Source organism: Melampsora larici-populina (assembly GCF_000204055.1).
Source record: "Melampsora larici-populina 98AG31 unplaced genomic scaffold MELLAscaffold_32, whole genome shotgun sequence".
Lineage (NCBI taxonomy): Eukaryota > Fungi > Basidiomycota > Pucciniomycetes > Pucciniales > Melampsoraceae > Melampsora > Melampsora laricis-populina.
The window spans coordinates 630,580-655,792 of record NW_006768796.1 but is presented as its reverse complement, the minus strand read 5'-3'; the positions used below and the strand labels follow the sequence as shown (position 1 = coordinate 655,792).

The 25,213-nt window shown below is 41.2% G+C and overlaps 4 protein-coding genes across 4 annotated transcripts; 1 reads left to right on the top strand and 3 right to left on the bottom strand.

Annotated features, from left to right (window-relative positions):
- Positions 1 to 3,406: 3,406 nt before the first annotated feature.
- On the bottom strand, positions 3,407 to 3,571 carry MELLADRAFT_89749 (uncharacterized protein; the record flags this gene model as incomplete). Its single annotated transcript, XM_007412664.1, has 1 exon — positions 3,407 to 3,571. The coding sequence occupies one exon, from the start codon at positions 3,569 to 3,571 to the stop codon at positions 3,407 to 3,409; it is 165 nt and encodes a 54-aa protein (XP_007412726.1).
- Positions 3,572 to 5,804: 2,233 nt separating this feature from the next.
- Positions 5,805 to 6,314, top strand: MELLADRAFT_89748 (uncharacterized protein; the record flags this gene model as incomplete). The annotated part of the gene is made up of 3 exons (XM_007412731.1): positions 5,805 to 5,828; positions 5,880 to 5,977; positions 6,044 to 6,314. The coding sequence occupies 3 exons, from the start codon at positions 5,805 to 5,807 to the stop codon at positions 6,312 to 6,314; spliced, it is 393 nt and encodes a 130-aa protein (XP_007412793.1).
- An 11,744-nt stretch (positions 6,315 to 18,058) lies between these two features.
- MELLADRAFT_53123 (uncharacterized protein) lies at positions 18,059 to 20,151 on the bottom strand (the record flags this gene model as incomplete). Its single annotated transcript, XM_007412663.1, has 12 exons — positions 18,059 to 18,145; positions 18,235 to 18,301; positions 18,383 to 18,509; positions 18,571 to 18,626; positions 18,651 to 18,654; positions 18,726 to 19,023; positions 19,109 to 19,264; positions 19,434 to 19,505; positions 19,592 to 19,711; positions 19,839 to 19,865; positions 19,954 to 20,055; positions 20,131 to 20,151. The coding sequence occupies 12 exons, from the start codon at positions 20,149 to 20,151 to the stop codon at positions 18,059 to 18,061; spliced, it is 1,137 nt and encodes a 378-aa protein (XP_007412725.1).
- Positions 20,152 to 20,855: 704 nt separating this feature from the next.
- On the bottom strand, positions 20,856 to 21,861 carry MELLADRAFT_89746 (uncharacterized protein; the record flags this gene model as incomplete). The annotated part of the gene is made up of 2 exons (XM_007412662.1): positions 20,856 to 21,366; positions 21,440 to 21,861. The coding sequence occupies 2 exons, from the start codon at positions 21,859 to 21,861 to the stop codon at positions 20,856 to 20,858; spliced, it is 933 nt and encodes a 310-aa protein (XP_007412724.1).
- Positions 21,862 to 25,213: the final 3,352 nt, after the last annotated feature.

The following is a 25,213-nucleotide window of genomic DNA, read 5'->3' as shown; positions in this document are numbered from 1 at the left end:
TAAATAAGAAATGAGACCCAGTCAGAAGGTCATAATTTAATGGGGCTGTGATTTCTTGAATACAAAGAGGGAAGAGATACTAAAGAGAAGTGATTAAGACACCCATGCATGATAATCACAGCTCTCTTACAACAATTCCGGCCATGTGAATGAAACTTGTTAAGGTGATGATGTAGCGCGCTTTCACAACAGAAAATTGTGCCGCGACCATGACTTTAGGATTTTTCAAACTAGGAATTGATGCCGAGATGAAGAATGCACCAACTAAGCCCTGTCTGAGGCAGCGGAATACATGCATGTGAGATGAACCTGATTGTTAAGTTTGATGGTTGGGTGTGATTGCACCTTAAAAAGAGACACTTTTGAAACTTGAAAGCTTTGAATTTATCAACTCAAGGCTACGGAAATGACTAAGCCTACTGAACCAGTAGGTTAGGTTTTTGAGATAATCTAAAATAAAATACGTATAAAATCGAGAACAACAGGTGAAATGTACGATCAAATATCAAAATCAAAGAACAACGTGCTGATGATAGAACTACACAAGTATGGGTCAGGATTCAACCGTCATCCTGAAGACTCTATGATCATGAAGGAATGGATCCATCAGACTCTCAGTGTCTGATAATTTGCTTTCCACCTCCGCCTTTTCTAGGTCTTCTTCCTGCCATGGTCGAGTCTGTTCACGGAACTCAGGAAGGAACATCTTGGGGTTGATATCTTCCATTCACGCCCGAGATGGCTTTTTGACCTCTTGGTGGGGCAGTGGAGGTGAATCGCAAAGGCGAAAGAAGCTTGGAATCATGAATCGCTTGATAAGCTCCAGGTGGGATTCTAGGTTGACCAACACGGGAACGGATAGGATAGGCGGAGAAGGAGTGATGTAAACCTTGTCGCTCAAAGCTCGCAGGAGTGAGAAGGTTCTCAATTGTAGACGGAGTGTTGACCGACAAAGTCAACCTAGGAGTCTACATGAAAGAACTCTGATCGACTGCTCTCAGCGTCGCAAGCTGTGATTAGCCTTCGGGCTCAAGTCTGGGTAGCTACTCATTTTTCGTGTTGAAACTGGGAGCAACACCCTTCTTGGTGTTGATATCATACTCTTACAATTAGTAAAGAATACTCATAAAACAGAGACAAGCACTCGTTAAACAAAGGACTTTGTCATATTTTTTTAGTTTTCTTTGCAGTTCTTTTTTCAGTATACTAAGAAGAAGAGCGAGTACAAGTGCTGTGTGAGCTGGGCAATGATTGAGCTGCTCTGAGGGTCAGCAACTCCTGCTCAACCAGGATACGCGGTTTGCTTGGGCTGTTCCTGAGCAGCATGAAGGGGCATTTGGAACAAACTTTGACCAAACATGATACAAACTTTGGACAAACACAACACATCTAACCATCTCCACGTCGAGAAGGTCTACGGTGGACGCAGTGCTACATGTTGCACATCCCCAACGTACCCAAACTGTGAATCCCATGTACTCCACATCTCGGGCGCAAACCGTTCTTACTGACATTCAATTTGTCACTTCTGATTGTATTCGATTTCATACATCATTACGCCAGCAAATAACCCAGATTTTGATCTGTAAAGTTGCATGAAGCTGCAACACTTCCTTGCCCCCAACACAGTGGTCAAGCATTCCAAGTTTGGTTATCATTGAAAGTTTGTATCCCGCCGCCGCATGCAACATTTTATTTCACACATTATCACAGGGGCCAAAACAAGAGCTCACATAGCGGTGAGCATGAAAAGCCTTCCATATTCGTTCTAAAAACCATCATTTCCAAATATCCTTTCATGTCACAATTTTTGGTTGTGTTCAGGTGATCAGCATGCAGAACTTCCATCTTGCTCAAGTTTGCTCAAGTTTGCTCAAGCATGCTCATCTTCATCTTGATTGAGCATTCCAAATGAGCATTCCTTGAGCATAGATCAGTACTCAGGAATCAACTGGCACACCTCCACATACTCAGAATGGTGCCCATTATAATCAAGCCTTTGAAAGAAAAAAACACATGTAAACATGTCTCCATACAGCGCTTCAAGAGTTTATCGGTACATATATTTTTTTGTGTTGTGTCTGTCAAAAGTACAAAAGTACCAAACCTGGGTTAAAACCGGTTTTGTACCAAAATCTACCAAAATACCGGCCGAGAACATGCGTTGACAGATCCGTTCTCTGACCCACTCCGGTCCCCCCCTCCACAACAGAACCCACGCACAGCGACCACAGCCTCAACGCCGTCTACCTACTCGATCCACCTCCAATCGAACACCACTCCTCGACACTCCTTCTTATCATCACCTACACCCGACACCTCAACAACCCCTCCAATAACCGACATATTGATCTATATTGATACTTCAAGCCGACATCTCAACCACCCCTCAACTAAAACAAGAACATCCAACAATCGACGCATCAATACCTCAACACCTTCACCTCCATTCCAACTTCATCCCCGACCACGACAACTAACCCTTTACAAACAAACAAACAAACAAACAAACCACGCACCTCAAATCATTAACAATTCGCTACCCAATCATTTTCATTCTCACCTCGTTTCTTTAAATCTTGCTCTTCTCAGTTTCCTTTCTTTTTATCATTTCTTCTCTACTTCTGTTTCTCTTTGTGACCGCAGGGAAAGGAGCCTGGAATGGGGAAGCTTGCCTTTCAACCCATCCGAGCTCATCCTGTTGATGTTTCCTATCGCAATCTAAATTGTTGATGTAGGTCGATTCTCTCTATCATAGCATCTTTGGTCTCAAAATCACATACCATTAAACTGATTCAATCAACTTCCTTTGGTAGGACCTTCTCTTGAATCAATTGGATCTCGTTGTCCACGCTCGAGTATGGAGATCGTTCAGTTCGATAAAGATTTTGCAAAGCTTCCAGACTCAAGAGGTTAATAGTCTATTACAACTTATCAATCGACATGACATATCAAAATTCCAAATTTAGTGAAAATCAAACTATCCAAAGCCGAATCCAAATCGATAAGTCTTGAAAATCAAAATCAAAATCAAAAGCAATGTTAAAACCATCTCAATCAATTTTATTCTCAATCCCACTTATCATCAATCTATCATCAACAACAACAGCAGCAACAACAACTGAAGTCAGCTCAATTACAATCAATCTTCAATTCTAAAGTCCATTTCACCAACATACTTCAAAAAGATCGGTATCGTCGTTCTCATTTCACATATCGGATTTGATAACTTCCTCTAGTTTGTGTGATATGAATGTAAGATTTGACTTTGTTGCTTTGAGACAGTTTTGTGCGATTTTGATCCTGCAACCATAGAACTGAGAAAAATCAAATTCAAAAGAGAAAGATGAGTGTTTATGTTGAGATGGATGCAATTGAAAAAAAACTAACCGATCAGGGACCATATCTAATACACCACCGTACCTACGAAAACTAACCGATCAGGGACCATATCTAATACACCACCGTACCTACGAGGTTGTCCTAAAGCTCTAGCAGCTTGACCATCTACTGCATCTAAAAGTTGTGAAATTAAATATGCAATTGTACAATACTTTGGATGATATGACATATAAGGTTGTGAAACTGTTGCTGGAATGATACGACAATAACCTATTAAATGAAACGCATTGAAGATTTAGTAAAGGTTGAGATTGTGAACTTCCTTAGTAGATGATGATGAAAAGAGACTGACCAATTAGGTACAAATAAGAAACTATGGGGTTTTGATATGATGTTTATTGAGATGTTGTTAATTGAATTGGATAATTTGTTCGAATAAATGAAATAGTTTAGAAATAAAGTAAAAAATGAGTTAAAGAAGAAGAAGTACTATTTAATTTTTGAAAAGTTAATGATTGATTTGAATCATAAGAAGTCAATAAGATTTCTAAATCTAATGATGATTTGGATTTTGATTTAGAATTTGATAAATTTGAATTCGAATTCGAATTTGATAGTTTTGATCATTTAAAAAATCTGAGATGAACTGAATGATGATATCTCCAATACTATACTTTGCTTGATGAGATTAGATTTATTAAGAGTAGTTTGATTTTGATGGTTTGATGAATTTCTAAGATTACTAAACGAAGCTACTGCTAATAAAGTATGATGTGATTTAGTAAATAGTGATGGTTTGGAATTTGAATTGTTGGTTTAGTTGTGGTACTGTTGTTTCCATCTGAATTTGAATTTGAATCGATAGCGGTAGTAGTAGTAGTATGTAGTCGTGAATGGCTGTTTTGGTAGTGGCTGTTGTAGGTTTGTGAGATGAAGGATGGTGGCTTTGTTCAAACTTGTCCCGTCCCTCTCTGTCGCGAACACTCGGTCCTCAAGGAGTGTTTGCGAGGGAGAGGGCAAACTTAACTAAGTCCCAGTCAAACTTAACTAAGTCCCAGTCTGGACCCAAGTTCCATCAACTGGTTAGGTCCAGACTGGGACTTAGTTAAGTTGGGGCTTTGCTAATCTCCACTTTCAAGTGGTTACATGAATAAAAGTTCCTCGACAAAGGAGGGAGAATGAGGCTTCCTGTGTATGTACTTACAACTGTCTGTACAGACTGAGCGTTCAGGCAGGGCCTGAGATGACCTGAGCGGATCAGGTAGTCCTCCCTCAGGCTTCTTGGCTAAGCAATAAAACCTGAGGAAGCTTGGCTCACCTGCTCAGCTCTCAGCTCATGTTGATCATGTCTGATTACATGATCAACATGAGCTGAATGCACTCAGTTTTGGAAGGAAACCAGAAGAAATCTTGAATAAAACTTGAAGCTTTTCATGCTGACCTCTATGTGAGCTCTTGTTTTGGCCCCTGTGTATGTTGGCTGGTTGCCTTGGTTGAATCAAAAATATAATATAAAAAGGTAGTACCTCAACGGTATTCAGTCCTACAAAATACCAGCACCAGACCTCAGCTGTCCATTCATTATTGTTGCTACATTTGCCTGCCATCTTGTTTGACTTCAGCCTCAATCAACGCTGACTTTCCACTTCATTCGCACATTCTTTGTTCTACATCAGTAATTGAGTACCACACAAATCTCATACCCAACCACATGTCAGATTTGAATCCTGCCATGTATCGTGGTATCTATTTGTCCGGTAATTTCGAGGTTGAAGAGAAGGTACTCCTGTTCATAGAGTTTGCCCTTCATCATACTAACAATCCATGATCCTATTTGCAGATCTCACCCGACAATGGTTGGCGATCTGAGTACAGAACTTACACAATCTGTATTGGCTGCGGTGGTGCCGACCGTGACGAGCCGCTGCTTTATGAAATTGTGGCCAAAGGTTTTAGTGGCGCTAAGTTCAAGTTGCATCAGAACCATGTGTAATTTTTGCATGGAGCTCTCTTCCCCTCCAACTCCCCTGATACAAAGGCCAATCAATTCATTTTTGAGGGAAGTGATGTTGTCATGTTAGGCCCACGTGACAATTTTGGAGGCGACTTAGTTGATTCCGTAGGGATTACTGGTCTAGGTATTGTGATTGCAATCAATTTGATTGTTGAGGAGTGCTGCCAGTACATGAAAAAGACACCAGACCAAGAACCGGTTGTAACCACAGTATTCACGGTTCAGCACTCGGATTATCACCCCATAGTAGGTCTCATTATCCCTCTCACTTCTAACTTTCCCTGAGTCTTACTGTCGGCTGCTGCCAGATGAATACTGACCGTACAAGCACAGTCAAATACCGTATATAATGTCCTACTCTCAACCTTGCAAAAATTGCCTCAATTGTCAGGATAGGGCGAGAATGCCAATTCCATGGATTTATCAAGGATTTCAACGAAGAAACTTCATGTTACATTATTGTAGTAAGTTGGTATGATTCAACTTTCCTTCATTCATTCTAACTGACGAATTACATTTACAGGCAAACAAAGTTCACATGACCACTGGCTTTCAAGATGTAGCATCCCAAAACGATACACAAAACGTGGATAATGTTAATACACTCAGGAAGCCAAAGAAGTAAGTACAAACTGTCACTCATTACTCATTCAATTTGATAAGCTTAACTGATACATCGGATTCCAGATTCAAACCCAGGACTTTGAGTAATCAAAATCAGGCACCAATGAACGCGCCAGAGGGCATAAGGAGTGTTACGTTTGGCTCCACCAATGAGGCGTCTGTATCTTTGTCTTCAGGCTCAGGACGGTCAGCCAGCACTTCCCAAACTTTGGTGGATGACTTCCCGGCGACGACCGCTGGCGTATTGGAGCAAGTCCCGAAAAAGCGAGCCCAATACCAGCCCAAGCGCAAGATTACCAAGGTAACCGAAGAAGACGATTGCCTGGAAGGTTGATTGTAAGTTTCACCATTACTTGCTATTTACAAGCTTGTACCAAACTTGACAGATTCTGATAACGTGTTCTATTGTGCTATTAGTATTAGTTAGCCTGTATGAATTTGATGCTGGGAAGTTTTACATCAAACTCGGCATTAGGCTTGGTCGTTGTTCATCAATTTCAGTGCATCCTAATGTGCATGTCTGCAAAAAGTTCACTCAAGCCTCCCAGTACAACACCTGCTCCAGGATGGCCAAGTACAAGTTCAATAAATATTTTTTCTCATTATTTACATTAGTTTTAGTATTATATATGTCCGGCCATGTGATATGTTTACTCTCGTACAATGTTGTGAGTTCAAAAGGTTTTATGTGAGTTGAAATGAAGAAATGTATTGTCATGTTTTATCACATTCCCCAATCACAAGTGACTGGCAGCCCAGTACATCCTGGCGACCCCAACATGTTTTTAATTTGTTTTTAATTTGTCTCCAATTGGTTGTTCACCTTACATCATGCAGTCTTTGACAAGTTTTTTGATATATATGTTGACCAGTTGTCAGATACTCAACTAGTCATTGTGATGTTCTCAACTGGGCATGGACCAGATCTCCACCAGTTCTTAACCCAATCTTGAAGAAACACAGGGCATATATATACTGTTGTCCCATATCTCCTCAAGATCAAATAATCCAGATTTGATGTCCCTAAGATTCTCAGATCTGAATACAAAAAGGGTACAACTTTCTCTTATCTTCTGGTCTTCTCACCCTGCCACATGTTCTGCGTTTACCTACTTGATTTCAGCTAGAAATTTCTTGGGTTTCTTTTGTTGGTCTCCAACATCATATTTTCACCTCAACATCCATCCCCTCTATCTCTTCATTTCTGTCAATTTCTCCACACAAAGCTTAGTCAAATCCAAAATGGTATGAACTTCCTCAATCAAACAACTTTGTCTTCCACACAAAGTGTATCGATTGCTCATTTGATTTTAAGAAGGTCTCCCCAATTCCTCACTTTAAAGGCACTGTAACTGATTGGTCAGATAGTCAAGTCTGTGCTAATGTGCTCTTACAAGACCCTCTCCATTTGTTCCCCTGAAATTTGCTTTTGTTGCTTTTACCAATCTAGCTTTCCAATAATGTTCATCCATTGTCCATCTGCACCAGGTTATCAAAAGCACTTGGCCCCAAGCTCACATGGTCCAATACGACCTTCCCACAACAAAATTTCCCTCACTTTCACATCACATTCTCACTCAATTTCATTGACCCCAATTTGAACCTACTCAACTTGATTTCTTGCCTTACACAAATTTAAACACCCATGTCCACCAAATGCTTGATTTGCTTTTAACACCACCTAAAGCCTTCTCAAAGCATCATTTTTGCTTCTCCTCAAGTAATCAAAGTTAAATTAAACACAAGGATTGCCAGATCCCCCTTGACATTGAGGAGGGTAGACAGCTCACAATTGTGTCCAAAAAGTATCTAATCACATCTGCCTTTGTGTGTCCTGCCTTAGCCAGTGCTTAGTAAAAAAGGCTGGACTCCTCATTCAACAGAAATTCTGCTCAGCTAACCGGATAAGTCTGTCTGGAAAACTCAACTCTGATATTTCATGTGGGAAACTGTCAACATACTTCCATGAACCCATATGTAGTATCACATGTACAACATTTTTCCTGTCTAATCCTTCAATCTTCAAGACCTTTTGACCTTTTTGTAACTCATCCTGAGAAACCCAAATCAAAAACTACCAGCTTACCCAATCAGAATACAAACACCAACATGAACAACAACAACAACTTTGTCTAAAATTGACATCAAAACCCCTAAAAGCAGCAGAGGCTATCATGGTAGCAAGTCATAGTTGGACTAAAACTGCCTCTCCTTCTCTCACTCCTGCAACTCAATTGATGGAATAAATTCTCAACCAATTGAACTTGAACATGAAGTTCCAGTTGAGAATGTCAAATTAGATAGTCTTGTAAGTTATTTTTCGAGCAAAATAAAAGTCAAAATAAAACAAGAATTGATTGATTCTTTTTATCTTCTCTCACAGGAAACAAGAGACAATTTTCCCGCGGGAAGACCGATTACACATAGTGTAGTTTCTGAGCCATAATGCACAAATAACACAGATTTAAGACCAAAATAATACATTTTGGCTCATTAACTGAGTCAGATACAATTGGTTTTCCTGCGGGAAAATTGTCCCTTGTTTCCTGTTTCTTTTTGGGTAAAAAACAATTAACCACACCTGGTTGTGTTGAAACTTTGATTTCAATTCAAATTGGAGCTACACCTACTTCAGAATCATCTGTTCAATCAAAAGTTTCAGCTGGTAAAGGTTGCTATTGTTTATGATTTAGCTAGTTTGGCTCAAGGAACTGTTAATTTAAAAGAAGTGTATTGTCTTTCTCAAAACTTTGTCAAAGCTTATCAGAATGGAATATCTAATCCACAAAATTAAGCAAGACTTGATTTTAATTGGATCTTGGATTGATCATTCATCTCGAATTTTTCATTTGATTGATAGTCTTGCGGAACATAAACTTACACTGCAGTCTCTAATATCTTACAAGGAATACCTTAATCATATATTGTCTGCATTAATTAACTGCATTCTGAGCAACCTTGATCTCACCTACATCATATTGGATTTCAATCAAATTCACTTTTGATTTCAAGTTCTCAACTGTCAAGACCTTCAAGCGTTAAGATTTACTTATTTAGAAATGAATCATTAGGAGCTAAATCATGAATCAAAGGGGTACTTGGTAATGTTGTTAGGCGAGAAGAGAATGTTGGTGGAATGGTTAGACCGGTATGAGTTGTATGCAAGGGATGGTTGTTGCGCAATTGTTTTCTGTACTTTGTGTCTCTCGTTTTCTATCTTATATACATCAGCTCTCTCTTGTCCCCTTTTAGATTTTCTTTTTCCTCACCGTCTGGGAAAAGAAATCTAAAAGGTAATGTTTTTCTGCTCAACTAACATTTAGATAACTGTTAATCAAACTACTTCTCTTCGTTTCTCTGTTTTATCTTTTCAACTCTTTTTATTAGTTCTTTTATCTTTTTAACAAACCTTGTCAGGTTTGTTCATCTTTTGATCTCTTTGAGTCTTGTCAACTCGCTGTCGAGAGGTCTTATATTCTTTTATTGTGTTAAAGGTGTGTTGGTCTTAGAAGTTGTAGTTCTGCTTTTTCCTCACCGTCTGGGAAAAGAAATCTAAAAGTTCTTTTATCTTTTTAACAAACCTTGTCAGGTTTGTTCATCTTTTGATCTCTTCGAGTCTCGTCAACTCGCTGTCGAGAGGTCTTATATTCTTTTATTGTGTTAAAGGTGTGTTGGTCTTAGAAGTTGTAGTTCTGCTTTTTCCTCACCGTCTGGGAAAAGAAATCTAAAAGTTCTTTTATCTTTTTAACAAACCTTGTCAGGTTTGTTCATCTTTTGATCTCTTTGAGTCTTGTCAACTCGCTGTCGAGAGGTCTTATATTCTTTTATTGTGTTAAAGGTTTGTTCATCTTTTGATCTCTTCGAGTCTCGTCAACTCGCTGTCAAGAGGTCTTATATTCTTTTATTGTGTTAAAGCCTTTACACAGATATCTTTCAACGTCGAGAGTTTTCTCCGTTGTTTTCTTTTACATCAGAATTGTTTCACAGTTCAATCATTAGTACAAAGTGATGGTTCAGATCAACAGCTGAGTCCAGTTGATCTGAACCATTATCAAATCATCTACCTTCATTCTCTCCATTGAGTCTATCTTCTTCTCAACATTCTGGTTCACTTACTTCTGTTAAATACACTTTTAGCATTTATCAATTCTATTGAGGTTCATAATACTGCTCTCAGTGCTTTTAGTTTTCAGTCTTGTCAATTGGCTAGAGACAAAGCTGAATTTGAAAGTGTAATTTCTAAAAGGAAAGCGGAGAATGAGGTTCGGGCTGACCCAGGTTTTACCTCCTTTACCTCTATCATCTAAGATTAGGGGTACACAAACATCTCAACCCGACCTTAAAAACCCATCCAAAAAACCCGTGCCAACCCGATTGATTTTGAGTTTTTGGCGCTAAAAAATCCAAAAATCAATCGGGTTGCCATGGGTTTTATTAGGTCGGGTTGAGATGTTTGTGTACCCCTATTGAAGAATGTAAGTCGGGCTCGTTTTGCTCCATAAAATGAGGACACACCCCGCGTACAGATTTGACAAGGACCGCACGTCGAGGCCATTTTTGCTCACTGAAATCGAGGAGATGGCCCGTGTACTGATCACACAGGGCCTGCACCTCGGGGCCATTTTCACTCACTCAAAATGAGAATCCCTTGTTGGACCATATATTCGGTTTATCATAAGCACAATGATTGATTGAAGTATACTGATATAGATTGTCAAGTTTATTACGATGCAGCTGAATTTTTTGTATCATAATCATCCTCAAAAAATCCAGTATCAAGAGTTGGTTCACCTAAATGATGATCGGAGTTCCAGAACCTGAATTTGGATCAAACTTTCCAATTTCCTTCAAAATCGACCAATAAATCTTATCAAATTTGATCTAATCTAATCGATTGTCTTGAGAAACAACACCAAATGATGGGAAGATCAATTCATGGAAGCAAAAGTCAATTTGAGATCATCACCCAGTTTAGAATCTCAATTCTTTGAAACAATAATCATTGTCTTTAGATGATTCAATATTTATCACAGTTTTCATACCCAAATACTATAGGCTCTACAGTTGAATCAAGCTTATCAACTAACATTTTTAGGAAAATAGGTTTTCAGAGAACTTTGGATGTTTAGTTGATCCTTCTTGGATTTTTCCAAGTCTTGGATTTTGGTTTGTTTGTTTCAAGCTTATAATCAACCTCTTGTTCATTCTAAACTTGAAACTTATTGATGAATTTTTCAAAGTTGTCTGTTACTTGAAATCTTTTGTTTATATATCATTAAAGAATACAAAACAAACATATTGAAATTTGTTGTCTGAGAAATAAGTTCTTTGTGATTGATTTGTACAAATTGTAAACAACTACAAATGCATTGTGTTTAACTGGACAAAAATAGAACAATGAAAGACTTTATTGTAGAAACAAATCTCACATGATTTGTAGTTTGAAGAAGGAAAGACCCAATATGTTTATCAAATTGCCAACTTGATCTGATAATCATTTTCTTTGGATATTGGGTTGGTTTTGAATTGAATTTGGAAGTTGAGAGACAAAAAAGTATTGAGTTCTGGTGCTTGTTGATGCTGATTATAATTGTGAGGTGAATTATGATGATCTGCTTGAAGTCTAAAATCCATGAAATTGGAATTGCTTGAGAGGGATGATTTGTAAGATTGTGAGACATTCATTTGATTGAACTTGACTTGCTGGGTCCATACCAGTATGTTACAATCAAGGTAATTCTGATTGATATTGACCAAAGTTGATGAAAATCAAGATATTGTGATTATGAGGTGTGCAAGAGTGAAGTAATAGGCTTTGATGATGCAATCTGTCTCATAATTGAGCACCGGAAACATCATGTGATGAACTCCACTGACAAGAGTATGGCACATCAAAGGCAAGATTGACAGCCTGAGCAAGTGTACATGGTTGTAACAAGCATGCGGACATGATTCATTTCATGTGTGCGTGCAGTGTACTGAGCCTGTGTGGGGGATTTTCAGGAAGTGCAAGGCAAGAGTGATGACTGAGGCGGAGTTACCAATGGGGGGTGGAGCTGCCAAAGCCCTTGTAGCTGTCAAAATTGTTTAACACTCATTTGGGATCTTTCCAGCGAATGATCAAGATGTTCCTGATGACTGGACAAGATTTGTATGATAACTGGTTGAAGTATGTTTTGCAGCATATTCAAAACATTTCAAAAACAAATAAATGAAAAACTGAGAAAAGGTTCAAGTCATAGGATGCCCAGTCCTGCCAGTGACCAGCAATTGGGGGCTGTGGATCTGATCATTGGATCACTCTCAAAATGTAGTTATCAATGTGTAGCTTACATAGCTGTTGAACACTTGTTCAACACTCAGGTGGGAGTTTGCCAGTGACTGGTCAGGATATTTCTGATGACTGGACAAGGTCTATATGATAACTGGTTGAGATATGTTACACATCATAGTGAAAACATCTTTAAAAAAAACTAAAAACAAATTAAAAACATATTGAGGTCATTGGATGTACTGGGCTGCCAGTCACTTGTGATTGGGGGCTGTGTATCCTGTCATTCCATCTCCCAGTAATGGTCACAAGTTATTGGCACTCAAGAAAGTACTGGTACTTTTTGTTGAAACATTTAGAATATGTCCCTGTTAATTTTCCTTATAATTTCAAAACCATTATATTCATAACTTGGAATGGCTCAGGTGTAGAAGATCCTGATTTGGCGGCTTCCTGCTCACTTTATGGCATACGTTGCGTTTTCACTAACAAAATGAGTCACACTGAATTGTTGGTATGTATTTGGTTCTTATAGAATTGGTGCATGCATAATTTCTTTGACTTACGCTTCTTATTTTTTTCCTTTTATAGCATTCAGTTAATTGGTTCAATGAGTAATAGTGTTTAATCAAAATTTCTTTCCGGTTTGGTGGCAGTTATTTCAATTTATGTGCTGTCTCAAATGATTACTTTGGCCCGTCTGGTTGGTTGTTGATTGGTTGTGAGTCAGTGTTAATGTTAGTCAATTATGAAGGGTTTGCCCGTGTTTTGGTTTAGGGGGCTGTGACATGGTAGCATTCATAATTTCTCTGGGTGCCTAATGTTTGTTTTGTTACATTTTTCTGTGGTCATCTGTATTGGGGTTGGGAGAATGTCTTGAATTTGTGATTCTGATGTATTTGCTTGACTTTGCCACATTGGTTAAACATCAAACTGGCGCTCAAAGTCCGCGAGCGGCGCCCGCCGCCTAACTGCTAGTGGGCTACATATATGGGAATGGATACTTTATATTGCAGCCTACATTTCCATTTGGTCGGGTAGGTGTTCAAAGATAGTGCCTACATCTGTATAAACTCCAATTGTCCATGTTGGCCCCAGAAATGATGCTTGCAGGACAGCTGTTTCACTTCAGCTGTTTCACTTCCAGTTGCCACAATTTAGACTGTGCCACTGTGGACAGATTGACTGCTGGTGTATCTGCTGCAATACCGCAAGCGCAACGCAGCGCAACGAAATATGGCCCAATTTGATTGCGCTGCGCAGTCAGCACAATAAGGCGCTACACAACCAGACCGCAATGGGGGTCTGAATTTTTTACTCACGGATGCGGAGCGGGTATAGGGCAATATTTTCGCAATATTGCCGAAATGTTGCGCTCTGCGCAATATACGCAATATTGCCCACAATACTCGCAATATTGCGGAAACCATACGCATCATTGCACTTAACATTTGTAACAAAAAGAGAAAACAATAAAATGAAATCATATAATTTGTTTATACTATTACCTTGTATTGTATGTAGAGAATAAAAAGAAATAAACACCAATATACTATTTTTTCTTTTTCGATACACTAGAAATATAATCTTGGAGAGCTTTGGCTGCTTCTGCGAAGTCACCCTCTGGTATCATTCCTTCTTTCAGCCATGCTTGAGACCCCACTAACCGCTCCATCGTCTTGGGTAGCATTGCACCACGAGACGGTGTGCAAACATCCGCCGCCGCCGAAAACGTTCGCTCACAAGCGCAAGAAGTTGCCGATACAGCCAGGTAATCACGAGCGAGTTGTGACATGATGGGAAAGTGATGCTGATGTTCCTGTAAAGAGCCCACATTAGTATAGTGCGATATGAATCAGTGAGAAATGGAATGAAAAAACAAACCTTCCACCAACCCAGGATGGTTTGGTCCTTTTTCATAGGAAACTTTCCTTGCAAGTAGTCCTCGAGCTCGGATGAGGATGCTTTGGTAGTACCCAAAGTTGAAGGTCCAAAGATGTCAAATGTGTCAGGCTCTTGCTCGGTAGGACTCAGACCAGTACCAGTTTTGTTGTCAGTATTCGGGGATGGATCATTCTCTTGAGATTCTTCTGTTTGATTGTTGAAGGCATTCTCAATCGACAAGCTTGCCGAAACTTCATGTTCGGGATAATGGAGGGAAAAGAACTTCCCTCTCAATCGAGGGTTAAGAATCGTGGCTAAGACTATACTCTCACACTCGACAGCTTCCTGTTGATACTTGCTGAGCCACTTGATCATCTCACTGATCGATTTGTCAATGCTCGCATAATCCTGTGATTCGTGTTGAATGGCTTCGAGCTCGGAAATAACCCGCTTGTATTCAACTAGGACTGTAGCACCGGTAGGTCCATTCCCCTCAACCCGAGCAGTTGCATCTACGAACGTCTAGAAAGCAAAACAAAACTTTAGCTTCATGTGTAAGTCGGACTAGTTAAGATCAATACCTTCAAAACCTTATTAACCAATTCAACTGTGTGCCATTCTGCAGGAGAAATGGTAACTCCCTTGAAAAAACAGGCCTTCCGGTCGGCTGCGAGCATTGAGTTGATAACCTAAAAGGCAAGATGTGGTCAGCGCTTATGGTTTATAATGATGTGATTATATGAAATTAAATTTGTACATACCTCATGGGCCTCACACGCCACCTTTTGACTCTGGTAGTGGCTATTCCACCGAGTCTTGCAAGGACGCATCAACATTCTACCTTCGTATCCCATACGAGCCGATCAAGCTTTAAAATCACTTCGCCTTGCTGCACTACTTGCAATTTGACCGCTCACAGTATCCACCTAGCACAAGGAACAGTATAGGAAACAAAAGGTTAGCTTGTATTATGGTACACTGAGAAGAATAGAAAGATGAAAGAGGGAGATCATTATGAAATATGTTACCTTGACAAGTGCAAGTGCAACGATATCATCTTTTTCACAAACAACCGGTTCTAAAATACCATCGTCTTCATCATCAACACCGTCAGGCTTTTCCGGTAAGCCGTCGCCTTCGTCTTCATCGGTTTCTGAATCGTCCATATCAATACCATCCTCACCATTGTTCACCTCGAGAGTCGGAATGGGCAGTGGAATGCCGTCTGGGATTGCCGGCTTTGAACTAGTAATCGTCTGACCAAGGATTCGAAGGCCATGCCCAACTGTGAGATTCAGTTTATGGGCATAGCATCGCACATGGTGTGCTGAACTGTCCCAACTAACAGGATCGTCCGCATTCATAAACATATCTTGAATTTCTTTGGCCATAGGACCATTATTCCCTCCACTGTCAGTTGTCTGACCTAACATGTAATGACAGAAATAAAAAGGAACAATTAGCAAAGATAAAAGTTAAAAAAATTGTAAACAGAAAAAAAAACCTATCTTCTTATGAAGACCGTGGCGGACCAAAAATCGACCAATGGGTCGAGCTAAGAGAGCCCCAAAATGTCTCCAAGCTACCATCTTGAGAGTCAAGTGAGTTGACTTATAATTCCAATCGTCATCTATGTAATTGGCTGATGCACCTATGAAGGCGTATTGGTTCCCTTTGGTGGTCCAGACGTCGTGTATCAAAAAAAACTTTCCTTTGTTTGTCTGAAGATCAAGAATTATAAACACATATTGATCAATAGACAATTAGTTCAAGATACGAAAGTAGAGTAAAAAGCAAAAACTTACTTTTATGGTATTGATGGCCTTTTCGTGCAAACCTGAATAGAGTATTACTGACTGCTGAGCTGCCCACGTTCTAGATCGAACAAGAGTACCTCGGTTGATAGAGTGAAAAGCAGCTCGAAGAGCTGGGTCTTCAAATCGGGCCCAAGGAAGGGCGTGTCGGACGACCCACATGACTAAGATCATGTTGAGGAGGTCGACGGTGAAGGTGGGACCGCTGACAAAAGATGTTAAGGTACCTTTCTCGGTTTTTTTGCTTACCTCTTGCTTTTCATGATAAGAAGGTGGAAGAGTCATTCCGTCACGGATGGCCTTATGTCGCATTTTACAAACAGGTCGTGTCGCACTACCGTCGCGATGGCCTCGTAAATTGAAATAAGAGGTCCCTGTCTTGTCACCTTTGAATGGCTTCTTGCAATATCGACATTTGTAAATACAATCCTAGAAGAAATTGATGATGTTAGTAAATCAGAGACCGAGATGATGTGAATTGAAACACTTACAATCGGCTCATGAAAATACTTGAGAAGGTGCTTCACATGGACACTCTGAGACTCGTTGTAGCCGGGTTTGTTGTTAGACGAGACAAATTCAATAGAAGACTCTTGATCAACGTCCACTCCATCTGGGATCTCGAATACCTGGTGACAGTAAAGGAAAGGGGTCATTAATCTCATAAAAAATAAATACGTGAATCGGTTCGAGAATATTTTAAAAGATGTGAAACACATACTTCAACATCAGTCCGCTTCAATGATTGGGGTGACCCAACAGAAGAAGGTGCTGAAGCTCCAACATTACATCGCTTGGATGAACGGGGTGTCCTGCTGAGTCTGGATGAAGCAGGTGAAGGTGACCTGACACGCTTACTGGTGGATGATCGATTCTACAAATACAAAACCAATCAAGAATCTATCTCATGCATGATAGAGCAATCTGGACCTATTGATAAGACTTACCTTTCCTTCTGGATTGGCCTTGGTCTTCTTAGACTTCGCCGTGGGAAGAGTTGAATCCTTGTGTTTTACAGCTGGTGGTCGAGGTGAAGCAAGTCGATTGGACATGGGACCAGGGCTTCCTTCAACAGGAGTTGACTGACGAGTGAGAGCGGTTCGAGAATCGTTGGGAGTGATCACAAAGCCAGGCTGGGAACGGGAAGGACTAGCTGGGCGAAGAGATCTAGTTGACGACCTCCCCGGGACTTGGAGGCTTTGGGAGGAGGTTTGCGAAACGACATTGGCAATAGCCATTCTAAATGTAAAAGAGATCAGGTAGTATAGTGATGAAGGTCAGTTCGAGTGCTTGCTATTTCTTTCGATGATCACAAAACTCTTACCTTACGATCTTCTCAGCAGTCGTTCGAATAAGGAAGCCGGACCCACAAGTGGGCCAGAGTTGAAGTTTTTTCCACTTCCAGGTGCCATGTTCTGGTGCTTGAAGGCCTGTCCAAACGCCACAGTCCATCTTGGGCCAGGTTGGTATATGTATCGTGGTGTATTGTGGCAATGGAGGGTGGTGGAGGGAGGTCATGACGACGACGATGAGGAACCTGGGTGAAGGGTTTCACTCCGCTATATTTCGGAAATAGCGGAGTGAAAACGCAGTTTCGTTGCGGGTTTCCGGGTACCGGGGATTTTGAAACCGGGTTGCGGTGCTCTGGCCCCGCAATATATAGCGGTGCTATTGCGGGGCCAAAAAACACTACGCAACCGCACTGCAAACACAAAAATTTGCGCAGCGCTTGCGGTATTGTCTGCTGTCTAGCTGAAGTTACTTTGAAAGTTTATTGAAAATACTTCAAAATTCACTTGAAATTGTTCTGAATTTTTATTGAAATCCTCTTGATGCAACTTTGCAACACCATCTTTTGCGCTATACAATCACACATAAAATATTGTGCATATAATTCGAGATTTGAAGGTATCAGAGGACAATTTTACAATCCTTTCTTTAGGCTGTTTTCTTTACAGCAAATCAGAAAGCTTCTTTGAGCATAACATTTCACTTTCCTCAATGCAAGATGCAACTTTACGCATCTTGTTTTTTACAATATCTGAAAGTGAGAAACATTCTGCGTACAATTCACCAACCCCTTATGAAAAGCTGTAGCGTAGGCTAGATTCATGATTTAGACATATCAGCTACACATCTGATACACTCTCCTTTCTTCATATCATCAAAACCTTTGTTTAAGGTATCTAAGGTACACTGGTGTGTTACACCATAGAGTTATGATCAGTTGATGTACCACAGTATGTTTTGAAAATAATGTCAAACAACGAGGAATTCAGACTGACGCGATGGGTCACATAATCATCTACATTGAGAACTCCTTTCAAGTAATCGTCGACAATGCCTGGAATCCTTTTGACCGAGAAAAATCATTTTAGCACGCTTACCAAATCAGAGAAAGGAATAGATGAGCCAAAAGGGAGAACAATTTACTCTGTGCGGCCTTTGACTCCACCAAACGCACTACCTTGCCATCTCCTTCCAGTGACCAATTGAAATGGTCTCGTGGCAATTTCTTTACCTGCAGCCGCCACACCAATGATTGTACTGACACCCCAGCCTAACTCGTTTCATCATCAGCCTTGATCAATAGCAGGTCAATAAATCAAGTCATCGAATACCTTTATGACAAATTTCTAATGCATCTCGCATAACGTTCACATTACCAGTACAGTCGCTGTTCAGGAAACCATAAATTGACCACACTTGTGAGCTGGTGAAATAGAAAAGGAAAAGACAGATTGACTCAACAATGTGTAATCAAATCCTCCGTCACTAAATTCCGTGGTTAAGACTTGCTTTAGATCTTTTCCAGCAGCAACTTCCTTAGGGTTAAAAAAATCAGTAGCCCCCATCTTCATAGCCCACTCCTTTTTGCCATTATTGACATCGATTGCCACAATTTTGCTACATTTGCGAGCAGCACAGCCTTGGACAACAGCAAGCCCCACACAACCGATACCAAAGACTGCAACAGTAGATCCTTCAGTGACATTGGCTGTCTTTGTCGCTGCTCCGAAACCTGTAGTGATACCACAGCCTAGCAAGCATACTTTGTCCAAGGGTGCTTTGTCCTACGTGGTCATCGGTTTGATTAACTGTCCCTTCTGTCTAATTGTGGCATCGGATATCAACAAAGAATGAAAATATGTCACTTACAACAACCTTCACGACACTGAATTTAGAAACCACTGTATATTGACTGAATGTACTACAGCCCATATAATGTTTGATTGGCTTGCCACCACATTTGAAACGAACCGTGCCATCTGGCATTACCCCCTTCCCCTGAGTCTCTCTGACGCTTCCGCAAAGCTTAGATCATAAAATGATGTGATGGAATCGAAACAAGACAAAAATCATCAATGTTTCAGCAGCAAGAAGAAAGACAAATGAAATGAGCATTGAAAACTGACATTCGTCTTGCCAGATTTACAAAATTTGCCTATCTTTTCAATCGTGAATTGGATGCTAGGTGAGCAACAAGGTGATACGTGTCGTACGAAATGCAGCACTGACATTCTCTACATTCTGCAGTGTAAAGCGGAATAACATGCTGAGTAATCCCCCGCGAAAAACAAATTAGTACCACTTTCGAAGATAGTGTTATCATTGAGAATCAATCCGACAGTTTGGACCTACATCACCCTCCTTCACCTCGGTTACTCCTTCACCTACGCTTTCAACGATACCGCCTCCCTCGTGACCAAGGATGACTGGAAAGTCGCCTTCGGGATCGTCACCAGAGAGCGTGTATGCATCCTATGGCGAAATTAAAACAGAATCAACTTGTGACTTTCTTCCTTTCTTTGGATATGTTCTTCACTGCTAATACTTCATAGCAGAAAACAAAAGAGAGAACCCAAAAAACATGAAAGTTTAGACTGACTGTGTGACAAAGACCAGTGAATAGGATCTATCAAGGTTTCACAAAATCGATTGAGATCAGCAAAGGATATATCAAGTGAAGAAGAACGATAGTTTTTACAAGTTATTGACTCAACTTTAATTCGAACTTCATTCGCCTTTGGTGGCTCGACCTCAATTTCTTCCACCGATAAAGGTTTTCCAGCTTCCCATGCAATCGCTGCCTTGCATTTGATAATCTATTTTAAGATGTGAAAGATACAGGATGTGAGCTGATTGATAACAAGAGATATGAATGAGATTGTTGACCTAACTTGATTCGCAGTGGAAGACATCTTGGTGTTTCAGAAGAAAAGTGTGGTGAATGTCAAATGATATGAACTGGCTCGAGTTTTGAAGTTACAAAATGGGAAATCAAGAAATCAAACTTCGATCGGAAAAGATTGACGTCACTTGAGCCGTGCTGCCGGGAATATGAAACTCAAAATTCAATCACAACTTCAAAAGCACTCAAGGAGGAGATATACACCATGCTCAGCCAAACACTCTACACAAGTGATATCCAAGTTATGGCCATCATATGAGTTGAGGTTCTTCAAGATTCTTCAGATAGTCTCACTCTCCGGTAGCCATGAAGGTCACTAGAGTCTAGATCACATGAACTTCATCTTTTTTCTTTTGGAATAGAAAAACTGTAGTCTAGATTGACAAGGAAATCACACATCATTTCAGACATCCATTTAGCAGTACATCCAATCGAGGGCAAATACCCAAAGCCAAGGTGGAAGTTTTGTTTGTCTAGTCTGGTCGGATCCAGCTTGAAGATAACACGTTCAGGGATGAAATCGAAAACATATAGAAGAAAATTACTGATACAATTCTAAAGGTGACCTATAAGGCCCAAGGAATACAAGCCAACGAGTTATTTTAATCCTGCAAAGCTTTCACTTTAAAATTCGAGAAAAAGACAAGTCTATCTAGACAAGTGCATAGGTTTATTCGAGGATGATTGTACAAAGAAAGTGAAGAGCAAAAGAAATCAAGCAAGAGCAGGTCGAGCGGTAGGTGTAATCCGTTCAGTCTTTACAGCACCGAGCATGCTATCTATGGTAGCCTTAACCATCCCAATTCCCATTCCAGGTCGCTCTCCTCGTGGACCACTCTGTTGCACCTTAAGAGTAGGTAAGAAAGAGCTAGGTGAAGGTGCGATTATCACAATATCACCTTCTTTGCCTTCAACCTCTTCCTCTTCCTCTTCATCTTCATTTTCAGCATCTTCATTGTCACCGACACTTAAGAAACGCAACCGTTGACAAAGGTCTTCCGCTAAACTTGCTGTGTTGGGTGCATCTTCCTCAATTTGTTCCCATCCTACTGGTGGTGATCCAGGAGGCGATATTAAAAAGTTTTTATCGGAGACTGGTGGCTTGAGTTTACAATCATCTGACAAAGTCGAATTTTCCTGTGAGCCATCGGGATTGGGATAGATTGTAATGGGGGCAGATGGAGTGGTAGGAGTCGATGGGCCGAAATAAACCCGGAAAATCGTTCTACACGATAAAAAATAGATTGGGTTAGTTGATGAGTTTCTAACTTTGATTCTAACAAGATAGAACAAAATACTTGGGTAAATTTTTAACAAGCTCTTCAAGCTCCTTTTCCGAAGCCGTCTGCGGATCAACCTCTTCCGCCGCTCTACGCACACCAGGTTCTTCTTCGGTAAGTCGAGCTATCCCTCCGCCCGCTTCTATTACAAATCGATCCATCTCACGTTTTGCTCGACGGGCAGAGTTAGACCCATCATCAGACGATGAACTGCCGTGATAGACCACCAAGATACGACCGAGACTAGCTAAAGAGATCCAAGCAGCTAAAGGTCCATAACTAGCAAAATGTGCACGCAAGCTCGTTTGAAAAGATGGATGATAAAAAGCTGATGGTAAAGAAGTGATAATGAGGGTATTGGTAGCCAGTGATGTTGTTTTCAATCGTTCGAATGGTTGAGCGGTTACGCTTTGAGACGCTTCGGAAATTGAGATTGCCATGTCGATGTCGATGAGGAATGAAAGTGGTGGAACGCTGAAAATTCTTATTGGGTGTTGGTGTTTGCTCACATCTAGGGCTATGACCCGGCCCTGCCACCGACCGCACGAGCCTGCCCGATGACTTCTTGGAGGCAAGCGGTACACACCCCGGGTCATCTAAGGTCGCCCTACGGAGTACCAGGAGCCCCGTCGAGGGCCCGGGCCCTCAGGGCGCCGGCCCTGGCGTTTTCGGTCCTATCCCTCCAATACAGGCCCTGGTCTGCTTGAAGATGCAGCCGGCCCTTTCCAGGGCCGGGCGGTGCCCCGGGGCCGGGTCATAGCCCTACTCGCATCCCTCAACATCAGAAACAAAGCAAAGGTAAGGTGGTCCGTGCCCGACGTGGATACGGGCGGATTCTAGGAAGCCAGAGGAAGCCACATCCAGCCGGATTTCTTGTGACCAACTTTTTTTTAATGCATTGTTTTAAGTGCTTCCTGAGCCGTAGGCTATCAGGCACTAAGAGTCCGTTTGGTTGCCTCCGACCTCGCAGGTTGACCCAGCCAAAACCTCAGGCGTACGCTTCGAGGCAGTTTGAAGCGTACGCTTGAAGTTCTGCTGTTCGGTACAGAAGCCGCGGTCGACCTTTGAGGCGTCTACCTCGAGGTCGGCCAGCCAAATTTGTCGACCTGCCAGGTTCGACGTTTTGGTCAAATCTCGCAGGTTGACCTGGCTAGTCCCATAGACTTGAAACCACGAGTATGTACATGGCGAAAAAATCGCACTGAAAAACTTGAAAAGTATCATTAATAAGTGCCTTTTGGTTCAACTCGATATGCCTCCTAAAACAACGAAGAATCCCCCCAAGTTGAAGGCAAAGTGGACCGAAGAGAACGAGGAAGCCATGATTGACTTCTTGCTTGCCGAGAAGCAGGCCGGACGGATGGCCGAGTCAGGTTGGAAGAATGCAACTTGGATTGCATGTGCAGAGATGCTTGAAGGCAGCGAGCCACGTGGGAGTCCTGTAAAGAACGATGAACATTGTGAATGGCTGAGATGACGGTGAACCTAACAAAACAGTGCTCTGCGTTTAGCACTCCTCTCCAACACGCAGGTATGCAGACCTGGGGAAACTAACCTAACAAAACAGTGCTCCACGTTTAGCACTCCTCTCCAACACGCAGGTATGCAGACCTGGGGAAACTAACCTAAGTTTTATGGAGGAAAGGTTAAAGGAAAAGTGAGAAGTTAAATAAGCTTATAAAGCTTGTAAAGAAGTTGATCTATCGGAGTTCTCTTTCCAACAGATAAGAATTGTATTTCTAACTAACCTAACAAAACAGTGCTCTACGTTTAGCACTCCTCTCCAACACGCAGGTATGCAGACCTGGGGAAACTAACCTAAAACGAGATAAGAAAAGAAAGTAGGAAGTGAACAACTTGATCAAGAAGAAACAACAGTCTGATGAAAGTATTGTACCTAAGTTTTATGGAGGAAAGGTTAAAGGAAAAGTGAGAAGTTAAATAAGCTTATAAAGCTCGTAAAGAAGTTGATCTATCGGAGTCTAACACAACAATTGTTAGCAAAATATGCTACTACATAAAAGAAGGTGAGGTACTTACTCTCTTTCCAACAGATAAGGAAAAGAGAGTAAGACGAGAGGGAAACACATATATATCTTTGAAGCGACTGTTACAAAATCTATTGGGGTTGTTGAACTATAACGTCCAATCGGAAAGATGTGCAACAGATTGATACGCGTGACTCTAGTCTCAGACAGCACTATGAAAAGAAACCTTCACGACATTCTATAACCTACATTCGACCATCAATCAGACCTATCTGTCTTGATTGTCTTTCAACACACCCCCTCAATCAAGACACGCTAAAGACACCTCTTGACTCCTATACCTTTTATATGACTCCAAAATGGCCCAGGATGTAATGGCTTCGTTAATAAATCAGCAGTCGTATCTTCAGATTTGCAATAGGATAAAGTGATTCTATTCTGCTTAATTTGTTCGCGTATCCAGTGATGCTCGATGTCTATATGCTTTGTTCGACCATGATTTACTGCATTTGACGACAGGTCGATGGCTCCTAGATTATCACAATTGATACTAACTGGACCATCCCATTCAAAACCTACATCCCTGAGTAATGTTCGCAACCACTGTACCTCTTGACCCGCTTCAGTTGTTGCCCGATATTCCGCCTCCGTGGATGATAACGCCACTGTCTGCTGCAACGGTGAGCGCCAAGAGATAGCGCCACCAAAAAGTGTCGTGATGTAGCCAGTAGTTGACCGTCTTGAACTTTTGCATCCGGCCCAATCAGAGTCCACATTTGTTACTGGCACGCTCCAGCTAGATTGCATTCGAAAAAGGCGGTTGTCCTCGATGTGATAGTGGATGCCAAGATTTAGCGTACCTTGCAAGTATTTTAGGACATGACGGAAGGCGTCCCAGTGACGCTGACAAGGAGTATCAAGGTGCTGCGACAGTACGCCCACGGCATAAGAGATGTCTGGCCTGGTACATTGAGAGATATACATTAGGCTACCAACACCGGACCGATAAGGGAGATTCAATTTTGCGAATTCAGCAGCCTCCTCTTCAGTAGATTTGAGTAACTTCAGACCTCCTTGAACTGGCGTTGATGCCGGTTTACAATCAGCTAAATTGAAACGCACTAAGAGAGCTTCGGACATTGAGCGCTGATGAATGGCATAATGGTGAGTTGATAGCTTCATAGTTTCAATCCCAACAACACACGTAGCTAAGCCTAAATCCTCCATTTCCCAGAAAGACATAACCTCCTTCTTGAAGACGGGAATAAAATCTTGAGTGCCTGTAATCGCCATATCGTCGACGTGCAAGTAGAAAATAATAATATCTAAGCTGGATCTTCTTCTGATGTACACGCATTCATCACCTTCTGCTTGTTTGAAACCGGCTTTGATTAACTTTTGACGAAACTCCTCATTCCACTCGTGGGCGGACTGCTTCAATCCGTAAAGGGCTTGCAATAATAGACAGACTTTTCCTTCTTCACCAGGTTTAACAAATCCCTCTGGCTGCTCCATATAAACTTTTTCTTTAAGGTGAGAGTTTAGGAAGGCCGCCACGGCATCCATGGAATGAATGTCCCATCCAAAAAATGCTGCAATAGCTACCAAGATACGGTAAGAAGCAGGTTTGCCAGTCGGCGCGTAAGTCTGATCGTAATCAACGCCGAAGGTTTGGGTAAAGCCCTTCGCAACAATTCGTGCTTTATGTTTGCGAATCGAGCCGTCAGGTTGGTGTTTAATTTTGAAATGCCAACGTGAACCTACCACCGGTGCATCCAGTGGTCGGTCTACAAGCATCCAAACC